An 18,887-nucleotide genomic window follows, 5' to 3' on the forward strand; every position below is an offset into this window, starting at 1 on the left:
CCCTGGAAGTTATAATACAACATGTCCTTTTTACTTTAGCTAAATGAGTTAAAATTACCATAACATGTAAAACACCTCTTCTGACACAACTGTGCAGTTCCTGCTACAGAACATGTATGGTGATGAACCCTTCTAAATGTGTTCGTGTACTTCTGTGTGCTCAGTAATAATTTCAAGTCCGTAAGAACTCAGCAGCTTTCTTGCAAACTTCAGTGGTCCTTACCCATTTCAGCTATAGTTGTCCAAACCACAGTTGTCTTCTTGGTTCTCTTGTAATGAGAAAGGTATTTATTTTCCTGTATCATGGTTGAGATAACAGGTTTGTCACAGAGTTGGCTATTCACAGAAACTTTTCATTTGTCAGTATACCAAACTCTGCTGTGATATTTTAAATCTTCTATTTCTAAGCTGACTTCTCGTGAACTTGTCAAATTGGAACTGCTTTCCTCTCTGTCAGTAAAACCACTCAGTTTTTCAATTCAGTCCCTGCTGCTTCTTAGTTTAACTCTCTTCCTCCTGGAGAATCTCTATGGCGGTTCCAATTAAACGGCACTACCCTAAATTTTTTTCCCTCATTTGAAATGTTTTTTGTTTTGATTTTTTTTTCAGCAGAGTAGTTATGAAACATTAAACAGAAAGTAACAATTAGCTTGATTCTACTTTTAAAAGAGATAACAATAGCCAAAAAATCTACCAGATGGTTCTTTTAATAAATACATTAAAGTCTCTTTTATTTTTCTCCATTTTTAGCGATTAACATAAAAACTTTCAGACCATCAAACCAGTTTTCACAATCTGCCGTAAATTTGCATTTCACAGAAATAACCCTGACAAGCACTAATAGATGAACATTATTGGTGCAATAATAAAACAATATAAGGCATATTTACACCATCCTTACATACAGAACACTGTACACACAAAAAAATCACAGGTCCAGAAGAAAGTAAATTCAATCCCTTAGACGTTTTACGTTTATAGGCTTGGTATCAAACAAATAGTTCTCCAAGCAACAGACAACCTCTTGTTCTTGTGTGATTTATTTGTAACATTGTGCTCATGCAAAATAGGTATTTGCTTTATTGCATTAACATTGAGAGAATGTTGAGAATTAGTTCCAAAATCTGATCAATTGAATTTTAAACCCTGTTTCTCTTCATCCTTAGTAAGTCTGAGTCATCTTTATTGGTGACATAAAATGAGGTGTTAACTGATGATTGAGACTTTTATTTGGTAAGTTCCAAAACAATAATGAAGCCCAACTGACTACAGTTAGAAAACCAACTTTCTTGACCATGCACTTTTTTCTTTGCTATTATGAAGTGGTTTAGATGAGATGCCTCTTGCATTTTTTAAGTTTCTATCTTTTTATATATATTTTTAAAGAAAAACATGTACTATCCAACATCCACTGTTCACAGAAAGAAATAAGCAGCAGGAATAGCTCTGGTGGCAGAGTTGGCCAGAAGGAGGATATCAGTAAGTTAGTGGCAACGTAATAAACATCAAATGCCCCAGAGATACGTCATGAAAGAGCTGATCACTATAACCCATATTTCTGTAAGAGTTCAGATTGCCAGGGACGTTTGCGCTCTGGAAAGTAATCTGGAATGTGGATTTTTTTAAAATCTTGGATACATTTTCTCATTTCTTCCTCAACACTCAGCTTCTCACACATCTTCTTTTTGGAAAGATTTGTTTCTCTGGACTTGCTAATGAGAGTTTGAAAGAGTTCACTGTTCCTGCGTTTGTCTGGAGGTGGCATCCACTGTACTGGGGCCTTCTTAGATGGACGATCCAAAGTCAGAGTATTTGGCTGGTGGGCTGTGGATGGTTGAGTGCTGGTGGCGTTTTCTTGAGGGGTGCTGGCTTCCGAGTGGCTGTCACAGCTTGAGGTGGACAACTCATTACAGGAAGTCCCACTTTCACTGCCCTTGTCCAAGACTTTGTCATGTTTTCTTTCTTCATGGTCTTGTTTTGGGGAAATGGTTCGCTGGGGGGGCCCTAATACAAGGCAGGAGAGAAAAAGTATTAAGCAAGCACTGGTTTACACAGAAAACTGATCAGATACCATTTAGAAAAATGTGATTCAGGGTCTTGGCTGGCATAAATTGGTAGCATTTCGTTGTAGGTAAAAGAACTATACCCAACTAATACACAAGTTGAAGGTCTGGTCCTCAAAATTCTTACTCCTAAAAATGTTTACAGAAAGAATAACTTCACTGCCTGTCTGAGAATCCAGGTAATGAAGTGTGCATAATGCTCATGGATTAGCTGCAGTGGAAATCCTTGCTGGTAAGTTTAAACAAACTAGTTTGCTATTATACTGCATGAAGTTTATTATGATAAATTAGATTTTGGCGTATTAGGGGAATACTACTGTACAATTTGCATGGTCTTCACTTGAATAAAAATATTGCAAGGGCTTAGATTAATTTTTTTTTTTGGAAGCTCCTGAACAGTCTACTGATACTATTCTCTGCAGATGTCAACTCTGCAGAAGCCCTGGACCAAAAAAGGAGTATCAAACCTTGAATAAGAGTGATCACTCACTGTTGACAGTCTTTAGGCTTTTTTTTTGTATCCTACAGTGTTTTCACCACACTTCTTACTGTCAGTTGTTATCCCAGACTTGCCTTGGTGCAAGCTCAGAATTTAGCCAGACACCTCTTACTGCACAAGGTGGCAGGGAAAAGCAGGTTATGAAGTTATGGGTACAGAGGCACTCTGTCATGGCTGGTAGAGCAGCCTGCCAGCCTCTTGGCAGGCACTGCTCAGCACTTCACATGCCTGAAAATCAAGTCTAGGCTGTTATTCTCTCCATATATCATTTTTGCTTTGAAGTCTTAAGCAAAATGAATGTGAAAATTGGGTGGTAGCCGCTAAATCTGTGCAAGCATTTTCATTTTTGAAGCTTTATTTCAACACTCCAGATGTGAAGTGAAATTATGCTATGCTGACATCACATAAACGTCACAATCTTAATTAGGACACTACCTTGAGCTGACAGAAATATCTACAGATTTCAAGAGGTGTTGGATCAGACCAAAGGGAAACATTTCAAAGATGTTTAAATATATAAATGAAAATGTACAATGGGGCTTCAATGGGAGTTGTGTGCTTGCTACAAATCCTAAAAGTGTCCAAATAGGTTAGGTATCTAAATATCTTATAGTTTACCCAGACACTACTAGCATCAGTTAGCTGCCTTTGGCTAGACCAAAAGTCAGGGTATGACAGCTCTACCTTGAGTCATTGGGACAGAGTTGGCAGGAGATTTTTGACTGACTTAGTATTTTGTTCAGAATTACAAATTAGAAATACAATTACAATTATAAAGAATGCAGAAGCAATGTGAACACTCCAGTGTCTTTTTGACAGTGTAGTTCTATGATTCAAAGGAATCTAAGAAGATTGAAATATTTTATGAGACACAGAGGAAAACAAAACAAAGTAAAACACAAAGGAAAATAAAGAATAATCTAACAACAGCAGCACTGAACAACCTGCTTTACTTTTGTTTTAGCCAGCATCCCAGGATGCCATGTCATGTTTCTGTAGTCCATCTAGAGAAACCCATGAATAACCAAGAGTCAATGAGAGGTAACAATCCATCAGGGCTTGTATACATTATGCAGAATGAAAAACACAAGCAGTTTTCTACTTCATTATATTCAATCCAAATATTTAACACATGGCTTCAGCGATTTCCCTCCTCCTTCTCTTCCAGAAATATGTTCACCTTCTTAAATAGATTTACATGACTTCCTTCTATTGTTGTATCTGGCATTTCATGCCTCAAACTATTATATGAATATGCTAAATTGACAGTCAGCTGGCATTATGGAACTACTCTGGCTTTGCAGCATGCAATTATAGAAGTGAGTAGTTAATCAGACAGTGATTTCAGTATCATCACTCTGATTTTCCATAACATGATTAACATCAATATCTAATCTAGTTTACAATCTTGGTTTCTTCAAATATAACAGCCCACTCTAAGACTAAGAAACTAAAGTTTTCTGATAGCAATATTCTGTAGACTTCAACTCTCTTTCCTGCCCATTTTTTTTTTCCATAACTTCATACATCAAGATATTATTTCCTGTTGGTCTCATTATACTTAATTCTTTATTGGTATTCCTTGCTTTTCATGGGCTAAAATCTGCAATGGATCAACTAAGGATCAATTTCAAAAAAGCACTTCACACCTTCAAGAATATAAAAAAAATCCATTTTCTGCTATAAGATTATTCAGCAGTGTGACAATAGGCAGGTATTTAAATGCTTTTTTGGATCACAGCCCTGAGGTTCAGTACCTTACATCACTGAGCTCTATATGCTTCACCGAATTGCCTAAATTCAGAATTACTTTAATCCAAATACAAGTTTCTCCCACACCTCTCCTTTTAAAAATTAACAAATCCTCCCTCACAAAGAATTCTTTATATGCCTCTGCACTGCTTTCTCAGTAGTGTGTTATTAACAGAAGCAACAGTTCTGCTAGAGGGGAGGTTTTTCTCACAATATTTTCTGCCTACTGAAACACAAAAGAATTTTTAAATACATAGGAAAGAATCCTCAAAAGATTTGTTTAATTTTCAACATCATGGATTACCAGATAAATTTAGCTATATTTCTAATTCAGAAAACATGCCCTCTATGCTGCCACATTCTCCTCTGTACCTCCTCAGCCATTTCAGAAGAACACTAGAGATATTCAAACAGTTCAGTCTACCTGAAACTACTCATTTTCCAGGAGTGCAGAATAGTTCTTAAAAACACAGAGAAAGCATATTCACTCCACCGTGCACATAGGTTGGAGAAGACCTTATAGATCAAGTCTAACTATTACCCTTACACTGCCAAGTCCACATATGACACTAAAAAAATCACTGATTTACAACCTGTCTCTTCCGCTCCCGCCCCTTCTGGGATCTCCCACCTGCTGCTGGTTCCTCATCTTAGAGAAGTTGGAATTGAGTCACTGTATCTTGTTCCTCTCCAGCTCATTCTCCTCTTCAAAGATACATCCAGTTGCCCTCTCTACTGCCTAGTTCTTCAAAACCCAGGTAGCACTTCTCCTCCAGGCAGCTCCAGTAGACATTAATCTTCTCAGTTCTTCTTTTTCCTTTAATGTTCTTAAATGGCTACATGTCTCTTAGAAAGTCAAAAAGTGAACTGGCCCTTTTTCTGGGCTTACCAGCTCTACTATGGTAGTGTCATGGTTTAACCCCATGCAGCTACCAAGCCCCACACAGCCGCTCACTCACTCCCCCACCAGCATGATTGGGGTGAGAATTGGAAAAGTAAAAGCTACAAAATTCGTGGGTTGAGGTAAAGACAGTTTAATAGGGAAAGCAAAAGCACACATGCAAGAAGGAAACCAAAGAATTCATGCACTGCTTCCCATGAGCAGGCAGGTGTTCAGCCATCCCCAGGAAAGCAGGATCCTGTCATGCATAATGGTTACTTAGGAAAACAAACACCATAACTCCAAACATCTCCACTTCCTCCTTCTTCCCCCCACTTTATATTCTCAGCATGATATCATATGGTATGGTATGGAATATCCCTTTGGTCAGTTTGGGTCACCTCTCCTGGCTGTGTCTCCTCCCAGCTTCCCATGCACCCCAAATCTCCTCACCAGCATTGCGGTATGAAAAGCAGAGGCGGCCTTGGTTCTGTGTGAGCTCTATTAAGCTCAGCAGTAACAAAAACATTTCTCTATTATCAACTCTGTGTTCAGCACAAATCCAAAACACAGCCCCACACCAGCCACTGGGAAGAAAATTAACTCTACTCCAGTCAAAACCAGCACAGGTGGCTACTAGACTTCCAAGTCTGGTAGACTCAAAGAACATCTTGAAGATATTTTTCTGATCAGGAAGGCACAATTACATTTACTTTGGCTATATTTATTCCTAACTGTGTTGCTCTCTGCACTGATTTTAGAACCGACTGATAAAAGAATCACTTTCAATTGCTACAAAATATGCATGGAAAATTATCTAGAAACTCATAAACTGAAGTGAAAATCTGCTTCTACCAATTATGACAGCCAAAACAGAAACTAGAAGTCCTCTCAGAATTCCTCAACAAACACTAACTGAGCAACAGAGCTCCATTCAGCAACAGAACATGGTGAATACCACAGCAAACCATCCACTGGCCAAAAACTGTTTGTTGAAAATTGTAACCATGTACTTCTGGAAGTCAAATAAACATTACATAAATTGCTGTAGATACTCATGAAGTGCAGTCTAAATAACTATTTGGACATTATATTTATATGCTTATCTATTATATATATGCTTATCTATATTTCAATTTTTGTACACATTTATTTTCTTAAATATTAATACAACAGCCTTAAAATAAAGGAAACCATATTCAAATCCAATTAACCTGAATGCTCCATAACCTGGCTTCACCAAGAGCAAATCCTGCCTGACCAACCATGGCCTTCTATGATGGAGTGACTATATTAATGGACACAGGAAGACCCATGGTTGTCATCTATCTGGACTTTTCTAAGGCCTTTAACATAGTCTCCCACAACATCCTTATCTCTAAACTGGAGATAAATGGATTTGATGGGTGGATTGTTTGGTGGATAAGGAATTGACTGACAGTTGCATCCAGGGGGCAATGGTCAATTGCTCAATATCCATATGGGCATCAGCGACAAGAGCTGTCCCTCAAGGGTCTGTAATTGGACCGGTACTGTTTAATGTCTTCATGACATAGATGAAGACAAAGATGAAATATAAGATTTACAGATGAATCGAGTGTTCCCTTAGCAACTTTGCAGATGACACCAAGCTGAGTGGAGTGATTGACATGCCTGAGGGATGAGATGCCATCCTGAGGGACCTGGACAAGCTTGAGAAGGGGGCCCATGGGAATCCCATGAGGTTTAACAAGGCCAAGTGCAAGCTGCACATGGGTCAGGGCAATTACTGACATCAATGCAGGCTGGGGAATGAACAGATCAAGAGGAGGCATTGGGAGTGCTGGTGGATGAGACACAGGACATGACCTGGCAATGTGTGCTCTAATTGCAATTGGATTTACATTTTTAATGATTGGGATAGCTATTGGACAATGTATGATTACTCATTTTATTGCTTCTGCTGCTTCTGTCTTTTCTCCTACTCTCATCACCCTCGTGGACAACCCATGAACTGAGGAAAAGTCCATGGAAGACAGTGTTTCAGCTACAGGGTGGTGTAAGGACTGAGAGCACAGTTGCCTGTCTCAAATACTGTTAAGGCCACAGAAGGACTTTGCCATGACATAAGCACAGAATGGCGATAACTCCAGGCCTGGTAAAGGTGAGATCTGGTTAGCGCATCCTGGGTAATCATCCAGACAAAAATTCCCACTGTGGAATACTGTGTAAAGGAGCATATCACTGGTGAAACAAAGGTCACCCCAAGTTATGGGACAGATGGCATCTGTGACCATCAACGACCACCAAAGCCCCTCCTTAATATGCCTTTTGGGATACCTGGAACTTGGACTGTAAGATAAGCCCCCACAGTGGGAAACTGAAATAGGATAAAGGTGGTATTATTGTCCGGGTGTTATCTCAGACATAGGGAAAGTTTAACAAAGCTCAGGGCGAAGAATGTATCACTGATTATGGGCACAAAGAATGCAGAATTTACAGGCCATGAGGAAAGCCGCTCTACTGAAATCCGCTCTCGCTGGGTAAAATGTAATTCTGGCAGGGGGAGATCATGGCCATCAGCTCAAGGTCCACAGACCCAAGAAACCCACTGACTCAAAAGAAGAGAAAGACCTAGCATGTGGACTAATTAGCAATAGAAGTGAGGGAATCAATTAACCAACAGAATAAGAGAACTGTGTAGCCATTGAGCATTAATTCCTTTGTTTGCTAAAATGTATAAATGATGGAAAGTTTTGAATGACCTCAGGACCCCCTCCACCAAGAAACCTAGGGTGAAGAAGGACCAATGGGACATAGCTGGATCCATGGCTGGTGACTGTCTTCTGCTTGATCTCTCTCACCTCCTCCTTCACCCCTCCGTTTTCCATTATTTTCTATCTCTCTTCCTCACATTCACTGTTAAATAAAATCCGCATTATTGACAAGTCCAAGCCTATGGACTTGTTTGCACATTAATTCAGGCAGAGGTATCTCTCAGTAATCAGACCTTAACATGTTCATAGCTCAGAAAGCCAACATCAAAAGCAGTGTGGCCAGCAGCTCAAGGTAGGTGATTCTCCTCCTCTGCTCTGCTTTCATGAGACCCCACCTGGAGCACTAGGTCCAGCTTTGGCGCCCCTAACACAGAGACCTGTTGCAGTGAGCCCAGAGGAGGCCACAAGGATGATTAGAGAGCTCGACCACCTCTCCTATGAAGACAGGCTGTGAGAGTTGGGGTTGTACAGCTTGGAGAACAGAAGGTTCCAGGGACACCTTATTGCAGCCTTTCAGTACCTAAAAAGGGCCTAAAAGAAAGATGGGGAGAAGCTTTTTAGTAGCACCTGTTGTGATGGAACAAGGAATAATGATTTTAAATTAAAAGAGCGTAAATTTAGACTAGATATAAGGAAGAAAGATTTTGCAATGAGGGTGGTGAAGCACTGGAACAGTTTGCCCAGAGAGGTGGTGGAAACCCCATCCAGAAACATTCAAGATCAGGCTGGACGGGGCCCTAAGCAACCCGATCTGTTTGAAGATATCCTTGCTCATTGCAGGGTGGAGTTGGACTAGATGGCCTTTAAAGGTCCCTTTCAACCCAAATCGATTCTCTCCTCTCCCGAGGTCAAATGCCCGGTTTCTTGTATGCACAGTGTCAGCTGCATGAACTAACTTCCTCACTGAGCTACTCAGCCCTACAGTGTCTCAGAAATAATTTGTTTATAATTCAGTTTATTTTTACTGCAGAATGTAAAAGAAGTTGTGAACACTTGCACAGATTGCTGCGATTAGCTATTTTAGTAACTACCATGTTGACATGAAAAATAGAAAATCTTAGCTCTGGAGTGCCACAGTTATAGCTGGATGCAAGACATGTATATAAGAGTTGAAGCTGATATAAAAACAGTCATTTGAAAAAAAACTCATAACAAAAAACTTTAAATGTGTTTATATGTAGTACCTCAATCAAGAAGAATAGAATCTGTTAGAGATGCTATCTTTCACTGTTGTTTCAGAATATATGCATGAAAAAAGTGGACTGATTTGAGTTTTACCAATCCCCTTGCCAGCACTACAAAATAAAGCCTGTTAGTTGATTTAAATAAAAACCTAAAATCTTGAGTCTTTTTATGATGTCATTTTAGCAAAAACAATGTTCTTGCAGGTCTTTTATCTTCATAATTTCCTGTTTCTTAAAATGTACTGAAAAACCCAAACCCCAGCCTTACTAGATACAGTCTACTGAATTAATGAAATAACCCAATTAATTATATCAGTTCCTTTGAACTGATATAGCTATACACAAAACTAATTATTGCATAAGCAAAAAATTTTTAGTAAATTTATTTATGAGAACTTCAACAAACATCTTCAAAAAGATGTTTCTTGCAAGAACATCTTTAAAAATTGCAGCAAAATGGTTAATAAAATTATGGTGTAAAATACTGAAACAGTAAAAAAATCCCATGTTTCTAATTGATTTCTTAAAAAATGAAAACAGGAGGGCAACAGGGTTTTCAACTGGCTGATTTTACTGGATGGCTTAGAAACATAATAGCAATGAGAAAAAGGGTTATTTTTATTTGTACCTGCAGAAGAAATGATCTCTAATCCAACAATATTATTTGCAGTTTGAGTCAGAATTTTTGCATGCTTGAAAATATTGACATTATGTGATTTTCACATGATTTTGCATGAAATGAAATTTTCCCCACGTTGTTTCGCATAGTGAAAAGTCCTTATTTTTATAGGCTACAGAGGACCTTTAGTCTGGGACACAAATAAGTTAAACACCTGAATGAGCTTCTCCTCTACCTGCTAATTCAAAATGACATTATATACAGAGTGAATATAAAATGAAACCTTTTGTGTTGTATGATTTAATCCTAAGAATCTAAGTAAAATTAACTATACTATATATAAACTATATATATTAACTATATATACATAAAATTTACAACCACAGAAAAAATACTAATCAAATCTCACATTATGATGGACTTATCCATCTAATATATCTAGGGTTTTTATTAGCTTCCACCATGACTGGAAGTATTACATGAAACTGAATGCTTAGAGAGAAGTCACCTGTGAAATCTGATGACAAGTGATGGCTACTGTGGGAACACTTTAATTACCAGAAGTCTGAGTACTTAATATCACACTTCAGTAGTAAATGATTACCTTTTATGTCTAATTTCACTTTAACTTTATTTATTAAAAAGATTATTTTTAAAAGCTATAAAAGGATAGCTCTAAACCCCTGACATTTTTGGTGGCATAATAATGGTATTTTAGAAGAAAATCCTGTTCTTAGAGCTCGGCTCAACACAAGAATTCAATCCCTGAGACGGGCACAGGATTCAACTTGCCTCTTACCATTAGAGTGGTAGGTTAAAACTGTAGCTTTAGGGCTGGCAAATCTACAAGGCACTTCCTGACCACTGTACTCTGTCCTGTTTAATGTACTGCAAAATTAAGCTAAATCCATTGCTTGGATCTAGCAGTGAGAGTTTATGTGAGTTATTTCCATACAGCTTGTCACAGAAACTTTGCTACTAATTTTAGGTATTGCAATTTACATCTAACTTAGTTCTGGGGGTTGGAAGGAGGAGGAGAGATGGAAGGCCATGTCCCAAGAAATGTCTATTTTGAGGTTAATATGGAGGCCTATACATGAATTAAGTGGCATGCAGTCCTCAGCTGTCCCTCTGCCCATGGATGAATTTTATCCATTATGAACATTCTAAACAATCAATACTAATAATTAAGTGTATAATATGAGAAATACCTTGACAAGCTCTTGACAAGCGGTGCACTTATGAGAAAAATTGAAGAGTTCAGCATAGAAATTTCTGTGGTATAAAATTTTATGTGGGAATCCTTATGCTGTGTGGCTTCAAATTGATTCAAGTAAAAAAAAAAAATATATTCAGTTTCCAATTTGGGTCTCATATGGTACAAAATTTCAAACCACTTTTTGAATTAAAGGCCTGATCCAAAGAATGCTTAGTGTATAATAGTGAAGTATTTTTCAGAAAGGAGGATTGAAATTCAGCCTTTCCTATTTTCTTCCTCCTTTGAGATGAGTGATGAATTGCTGTGGATAGCCAAATGCTCACACTTTCATGTTCTTTGCTCCAACTGAGGCTTGGTTTTAGTCACTGCAAAGCAGAATAGCTTCAAAAAAAATGAGAAGAACGTCTCTTTCACTTTCGATTACTTCAGGGTAAAATATTCATTTGGAAGAAGCAAGTTAACTTCCTTCAGGCACAGGAGAGAATTAGTATCTGTGAGGCTTTGATTTATTACTCTGCTAAGTCCTGAACTCTTGGGTAAAAGGCCAGCACTGTTGACGTATCAACTACAGTGCTTTGAACAAAACCTGAATTTTACATGATTCAAGAAAGCCAAGCAAATTGGCTTGCAAATGAGACTGCTGCAGAGAGGCTTGTGAATCTCAGAAGGGCTTCCTTGACATGAAAAATAACACTTAGGTTACTCACATTTTATCAAAACAGTTTTATAAACTATGCCCTATGCTCTGGCAAAACTTCATATCTACAGGGCATGTAGACTGGTTTGGTTTCATTAATAAGCTGATTCTGAGCTGAGTCTGGGTCCAAAACTGCATTCATTAAAAAAAAATAAATTAAGACTTTATTGTTGACCACATTTAAGTCAAAGACAACACACTCTGTGACCTTAAGTTCCATAGAATTAATTAAAAAATAAAGCCTGTTCATTCTAGCATGAATGTAAAAAATGATCTTAGAAGGAAAGCAATTTAATGCTGAAAACAGAAAGGGTGAAAAATACTGTCTTTTCTTAAAGAAAAAAAAAAGGAAGTTAGAATGACTTCTATAACTTTACATACTTTACTCAAAACGCATATTTTTATTGGCATCCCTAGACAATTCATTTTTAGATGAAGCCAAGCAAAATTACTGCAAATAATACTTTAGCCCCCAAATATTTAAACGAGAACATATTAATTCTATGTTCTAAAGAAAACTCCACCATATACTTAATTATCAAGTTTGTTAGAATATAGAACCTATAATAATGTGTTCAATGAGTCATTGTAGATAAACTAAAAAAATTATGAGATTTTTTTAAAAAAAATCATGGAGATAAAGGCAAAATATACTCTTTGATTATTTGGAATTGTTTTACTACATTTAGAATTTAATAGAACACGCAAATTTCCCCATAATACTTCCTCTCCTCTACTGCCAAACCCATCTCACATGCTTTGATTCCATCACAAAATTTCAAAGTGTGAACTGTACCCTGAAGTCTTCTTGGTAATGTTTCATAATATTAAGAAAGAATTTTAGGAGTGTTTATTTGCTATTTCATGCACATTTCAATAGGAAGAATATGTCTGTGATTGCACTCTTGATGAAGCCTTTTATTTAAACCTCCTTACCTGCCATGGAAAGATAATAAGACACTGTGTAGCGACAGCAGCTGTATTGGGCATAGCTCCCACAGGGGAAATTACCCTTTAATGGTGTTAAACTCGATGGTGTGTGAATGGTTATGTGGTACTTGAAGTGAATGAACAAATTCATCTTTCAGATTAGGACCACATGCCTGTAAGTGATAAGTACTTTGTCTCAAAAGTAAAAAAAAAAAAGAACACGACATAAAAATATTTTTCTGTCACATTTACTACCACCTGATGTTAAACTAACTTCTAGAAAGGACACAGTAGAATGAATGAAATAAATCAAGGAGGAAAATTTCTTTGCTTCTTTCCAGTCAAGTTGTATTTTAAATATTAATATTATTCATGACATCAAAAGACTAATTAGTATATATAAAGGCAACTATTGTTGTTATTTGGAATGACAGAAGATACACAATAAACCATCTGTGCCCAGCTTGAATTCATTAGATATTTCACCTGAATCTTGTTTTGAACAAATGACCAACCCACGTGCCTTTCATTTGTTACTCTACCAGCTGGGTTCCATGCTAGGCCGAAGAGTACTTAAATAGGAGAGACAGAGTAAAATTCTGCCAGGCAATTTGTTGTGTTCCAGTAAAACTAATGAAGAGTCTGCAGGTTTTTATTAAATATATTAATCTTAAAAATTTGAAGTCATTCTGAGAAGTGTCTTTTCTAGGTAGGTAAGATAAAGATGACAGGAAAGGCCAGTAGTTTTTATATCCAACTACAAACAGAGTCACACATTGAAGATGACATTTCTATTTTCTGAAGTTAGAGATGGCTATAGCATTAATGCCCTGTTGGACATATGAGAAGAAAATGAAAAGTTTGGAATAGATAAGATACAAACTGAATCAATATCAAAAGATCCAAAGCCAGGAAACCACCAAAACTGCCAATATCTACCCCCTGTGTATTATGCATGACAGATTTTATCCATTTGGGGATTATATCACTATGTTAGTACTTTGCAGCCAAAGATGTCAATCTGTCTGATTACTCTTGAAGAGAACACTGTTTAGCAAACAGGTTGCACAGTCTTCTGCAAAATCATAGAAGGAAAATTAAAAAGTCTACTCCAGCTAAAGGAATACTGTAAAGTTATCTGACAAGTTCCTAGCAGGCAGCACAAACTTTCAGAGTCAACCAGATGCTTCACATTTTGTATATTAAGTTATTTGACGAAACAAGACTCATTGAAGCAGTATAGAATTTTCTTCCTGAAGCAAGATCCAGATGTCATCACATTCTTCAGTGGTGATCATATGCTATATCACTCTCTGCTAACAGCAGAGTAATAGCAATAAAATACAAATATTATACAAGTAGCAGTACAACTGAACTTGATCTTCAGATTGGAGGGATTTGGTTATTTTAGAATGAAAGTACTTTGACACAAATGTATTTTACATGTGGAATAGTTGATTTGTTCTTCCCCCACCTGCAGAAATATTTTTCCCTTGCCAAAAATCTGAAAATGTAGGTACTTAAAATAATTTTAATGCCTGAAGGAAGTCTCAGAAATTAATGCAGTGGTATACATGACATGAGCTATCATAAAAAGCATGCTTCTTCCATAACTTCACTTGCTACACTGAATAGCCGCAACTGTTTGTATTTCGGTAACATCTCGGCAACATCTGGTAGATGTTCCTGCCATTCATTTGCAAACCATAAAGTATGTTCATGCTCAGCTCTGATATTGCCTTTTTTGACTGGTTATTTTTGAGCAGTTGTCAGTTAAGAGCTAAAATATTTTGTTCTGCCCATGAAAAAATACTTATTAGATACCTATTAGATGCAGTATTTCCCTAAAAGAAATAGTTAATTGATATTAAACTCTACCAAATTATAAACTTGGCCAAGTAAGACTCATCTAGAGTGATACTCTCAATATACCACAAAAAGGAGTTACAGGAGTGATCAGAGGTGGATCATGCTGCTCTTGTAAACCCCATTAAAATTTCAGTGCTTCTTTCCCCAAACTAGCGCTGGCAGAAAGTTAACACTGGCACTTAATTAACACTGATCATAGAATCATAGAATCAGCTGGGTTGGAAGTGACCTCTGAGATCATCAAGTCCAACCCTTGATCCACTACTGCAGTAGTTACTAGACCATGGCACTAAGTGCCACATCCATTCTCATCTTAAAAAACTCCAGGGACGGAGAATCCACCACTTCCTTGAGCAGCCCATTCCAATGCCTGATTACCCTCTCTGTAAAGAATTTCTTCCTAATATCTAATCTAAACCTTCCCTGGCAGAGCTTAAGACCATGCCCTCTTGTCTTACTGATAGCTGCCTGGGAGAAGATCAGTGGAAGAGAGTTCCTTGTCACAGATCCATCCGTCTTCTACTCAAGCCCTTGTAGCAAAGGTACCTTCTATTCTTTCAACACCCAGAGTACTGGGTACTAGTAGAGAATCTCAGTGTCAAGGATGTTAAATGTCTTAAAGCTTTTCTTTCTTAAAAGTTTTCTTGTAATCACCTTAAATGCAGGATTAAGTTACAAAAAGAAAGAAAAAAAAGCAGCTAACAGCATACTTGCAAAAGCTCTATTAAAGGTTGACCTTGGCTGGATGCCAGGTGCCCAACAAGAATCTCTAGCACTCCCCAGCCAGACAGGGGAGAGAGAATAAGATGTAAATGACTTGTAGGTTGAGATAAGGCAGTTTACTAAAGCAAAAGGGAAAGCTTGCACGTGTGCAAAAGTGAAGTGGAAAATAACAAAGTTTATTCTCTACTTCCCATCAGTGAGTGATGGCCTGTCACATCCCAGGAAGCAGGGCTTCAGCACGTGGAGAGGTTTCTTAGCAGGCAACCATTGTAAATGAATGCCCCCCCTTAGCTTTCATATCTGAGCTGACATCATATGGCACGGAATATCCCTTTGGTCAGTTTGGGTCAGCTGGCCTAATTGTGCCCCCTCCCTCTTGATCTTGCCGTCAATTAAGGAAGGAATGTTACAGTGCTGATGCTGTGCTCAGCAGTAGCCAAAAAACTGGTATGTTATCAACACCCTTCTAGCTACCAATGCAAAGCACAGGACTGTGAGTGCTACTATGGGGAAATGAACTCCAGCTCAGCCAGACCCAAAACAAGGGCACAAGTGACAGAAAAGAAAGACAATCACTCCATCTTCATGATACAGAAACACATCCTAATGCATCTCCCTTAACCTGTGGCTTTAGAGGCTCAGTTCTATTTCCTATCATATTTTGGTATCCTCAGATAACATTTCAAGAAAACAGCTGTTGGCCTGGGGAAGGATATGGACTTCTATATCCCTGTTTATCCCTGATACTGTGCCCCGTTCCCTGGGGATCCCTCTGAGGTTGCTGGTTATTATCATTCCCTTTTCTCATCTTCCCTTTTCTTCTAAGGACATATTTATTTGTAAGTCAATCAGGAATTTCAGTCTGTTGTCAACCACATTACTGGCTGCTGCCTTCTGCTTTGTAAATATTAATATTGGTTGGGCATCTGCTCAAGTGTGAAATAGTCTTTTAGCCACCAGGTTTGTGTTTGGCTACGCTCTAATCAGACTTTCAGGCAATGTGAAGCTCAATGTCTTTTCACTCAGATAAGCAACACTCTTCTTTGAACCACTCACATTTCTTTTTTCCTAAATTCATTTAAAATTCTCAGCTGTCAGATGTGGCTCCCTATGTGGCCATATAAATGTTTGTGCCAGAACAACAGGCAACAGAGGGATGGGAGAGCATATTCAAGGAAAAGGACTGCACTTCTCAGTGATGGTTTACAGCAATTTGAAACATACGTGAAGCAATTACTTGCCACCTTCTGACACACATAACCATTAAATATATTGACTTAATAATGTCCTCATCAAATACAGTTTACTTTCAATAAAAGGATATGTGGAATGCAAAAAATGCCATCTCAAATACAGTCTACCAGTCAGAAACATATTTTAGTGGAACTTCAGGGATTCAGTCACTTCAAAAATCACTGCTTCTCTCTTAGAAACTCCAACATGAATTAAAGCAAAGGAAGAGTGATTAACACAGTAATTTCAGGAATTTTTGCTTTGACAGTGTCTTGGAAGGAAGATTATTCATAACTCATTGGTAAGAACTCTCTTCTTTGGGGATTGTCAGTGGCTTCAGTTACTTTGTTCTAACAGCATGAGTAACAGGAAAAAAACCCCAAACAATAAAAAAGGGACAGGATCAAATGTCACCTTTGTGGCTTGCTTCCCCATTCAATTTCAGATACTAAATTACAATTTTTCCTCAATATTTTTTATTTCTATTTTTCTAGTATCATCTCATATGACTTTGTCAATTACATTGTCAGTCGCTTTAGATAAAATATGAAATCCTCACTTCTTCCTTCCAGTTCTCTCAATTTTACAGGTTACTTTCCTAAGGACATGCCAAATAAATTAATGTTTATAGAATGTGTATAAAACGTGCTAGTAGAAAGTTGTCAAAATACTATGCACTGGCTTTGGCCTTAGAAAAAGTCTCATATTAAATAAACATGTTGGACATCAGCCATCTTGGCAGGCTTACATGATACTTATGATAGCACTTTAGGCAATAAGCAAGTGCAAAACATAGGGAAACGCACACTTTAATCAAGTCTGCATTTTATTTTTGATTACTGAGAACTAGCAGTGAATTATAGGAACTGGGTAAGGGTCCACAGTGAATTACCCTAAGGATTCAAACACTAAGAGGGGAGCAATTCCAGATATACTCAAGATCATATCTGTAGAGTTCATGCCTGTCCTTGCTGGTCCCTGGGATAACAGAAATGCCTTAATCTGCAAGAATTCTGTGAAAAAACCAGAAATGTTTGCTGAAAGCTTTCCATAAGTAACAGTGATGGTCATCAGCAAAGTCTTTCTCATTTCTGTGTATGCAGTATGAAGTACATTTCAGACTTACATTTCAACGGTGTAGCAGTGCCATTCACCTATTTTATCATTTGGGTCGGGTATATGAAAAATACAGTAAAACAATATGAAATTTATGGGGCACAGCATTTCTAAACTATGTAAACACATACCAATTACCCACTATCTTTAGATCCAAATTCTTAGATCACCCTTATGGAACAATTCAAAGCATTAACTCAAAGTAGATAGCTACAGAAAATCTGAAAACACATGCTGAAAACAAAATCATATTTATATGGTATACATTTAAGTAAAAAACAAAATTATTGAGTATATAAAGGATAATGAATTCACTCTGCACACAACATACTGTCCTCTGCAAAAAGCAAAAGAGTTTGTAAATAATTTGCATATTAAAGTGTTATATATGCTTACAAAGTATTATGATTATATGACATAAACTCACAAACAGATAAAATACCTGAAGGTTGAATTCATGAGATGAATTCTCCTTGGGAAACAGTGAAACTACAGAGATTAAAACTACAGTATAGTAAAGACAATAAAGTTCTTAACAGAAATCCTGAGTATTTGCAGAACAAATTACATTTTTGACAGGACAAAACCAAAAGCATTTAAGGCACAGTCACACTGGTCACACTTAAAAACTGAAAACACACAGGTATTGCAACAGCAATTGCAGAATTTCTTCAGACCCTTCTTAGATAATACTTGAAGACTAATACTTAGATAATACTTGCAGACTATGTTCTAGCAGTAGACTACATTGTGCACAATGTAGCTGGGCTGCATCATCATTAATTAATAGATAACCTTTGCCTGAACATGTTAAAATCAGGTTAAAACATGACAAGAAATAACATATAGGGAGAGACAGAGAGATGTGAAGGTACAAAAAACCAGCAAAACCGCTCATCACGATAGACTGGTTATTTCAGACCAAGAGTTGTCTAATCTCAAAATATATATGAGCAGCATAAAACCAGAGGGGTTTAAGGAGGATTTTGAAGGGTAATAACACAATAGCTTTGCAGATGTTCGTGGTACCTTCTCCATCAAGTAAGAAGCAGCCTCCAAGGTGACATGAATACAAGCAATAGAGAAAGTCACCATGGTCTGGTTGGAGATAAGTTTCTATTGCAACACTAAATGACAGGACAAACAAGGTGAGGACAGGCAGCTAAAGGCCTAAAGTGTGAGGACAAGCAACCCACATCTGACATAAAAATGAGACATTCAACGTAAGAACTGAGAAACAAGGGTCAACACAATGAACTACAAACATTATTTTTTTAACAACACAAAGCAGATGCTCTGGAAACAAAGTAATATTTTCCACTGCTAGATACTGACGTCTGGGTGGAA

At 37.5% G+C, this 18,887-nt stretch overlaps 1 protein-coding gene across 1 annotated transcript in view; it reads right to left on the reverse strand.

Annotated features, from left to right (window-relative positions):
- Positions 1 to 689: 689 nt before the first annotated feature.
- Positions 690 to 18,887, reverse strand: part of KCTD8 (potassium channel tetramerization domain containing 8) — a 99,846-nt gene continuing 81,648 nt past the window's right edge. Inside the window, exon 2 of the mRNA XM_032686318.1 lies at positions 690 to 2,004. Within this exon, the coding sequence (XP_032542209.1) occupies positions 1,544 to 2,004 (461 nt within the window). The 3' untranslated portion in view covers positions 690 to 1,543. The remainder of the gene's footprint in view (positions 2,005 to 18,887) is intronic.

The sequence above is a fragment of the Chiroxiphia lanceolata genome, chromosome 4 (genome assembly GCF_009829145.1).
Source record: "Chiroxiphia lanceolata isolate bChiLan1 chromosome 4, bChiLan1.pri, whole genome shotgun sequence".
In the NCBI taxonomy this organism is placed as follows: domain Eukaryota; kingdom Metazoa; phylum Chordata; class Aves; order Passeriformes; family Pipridae; genus Chiroxiphia; species Chiroxiphia lanceolata.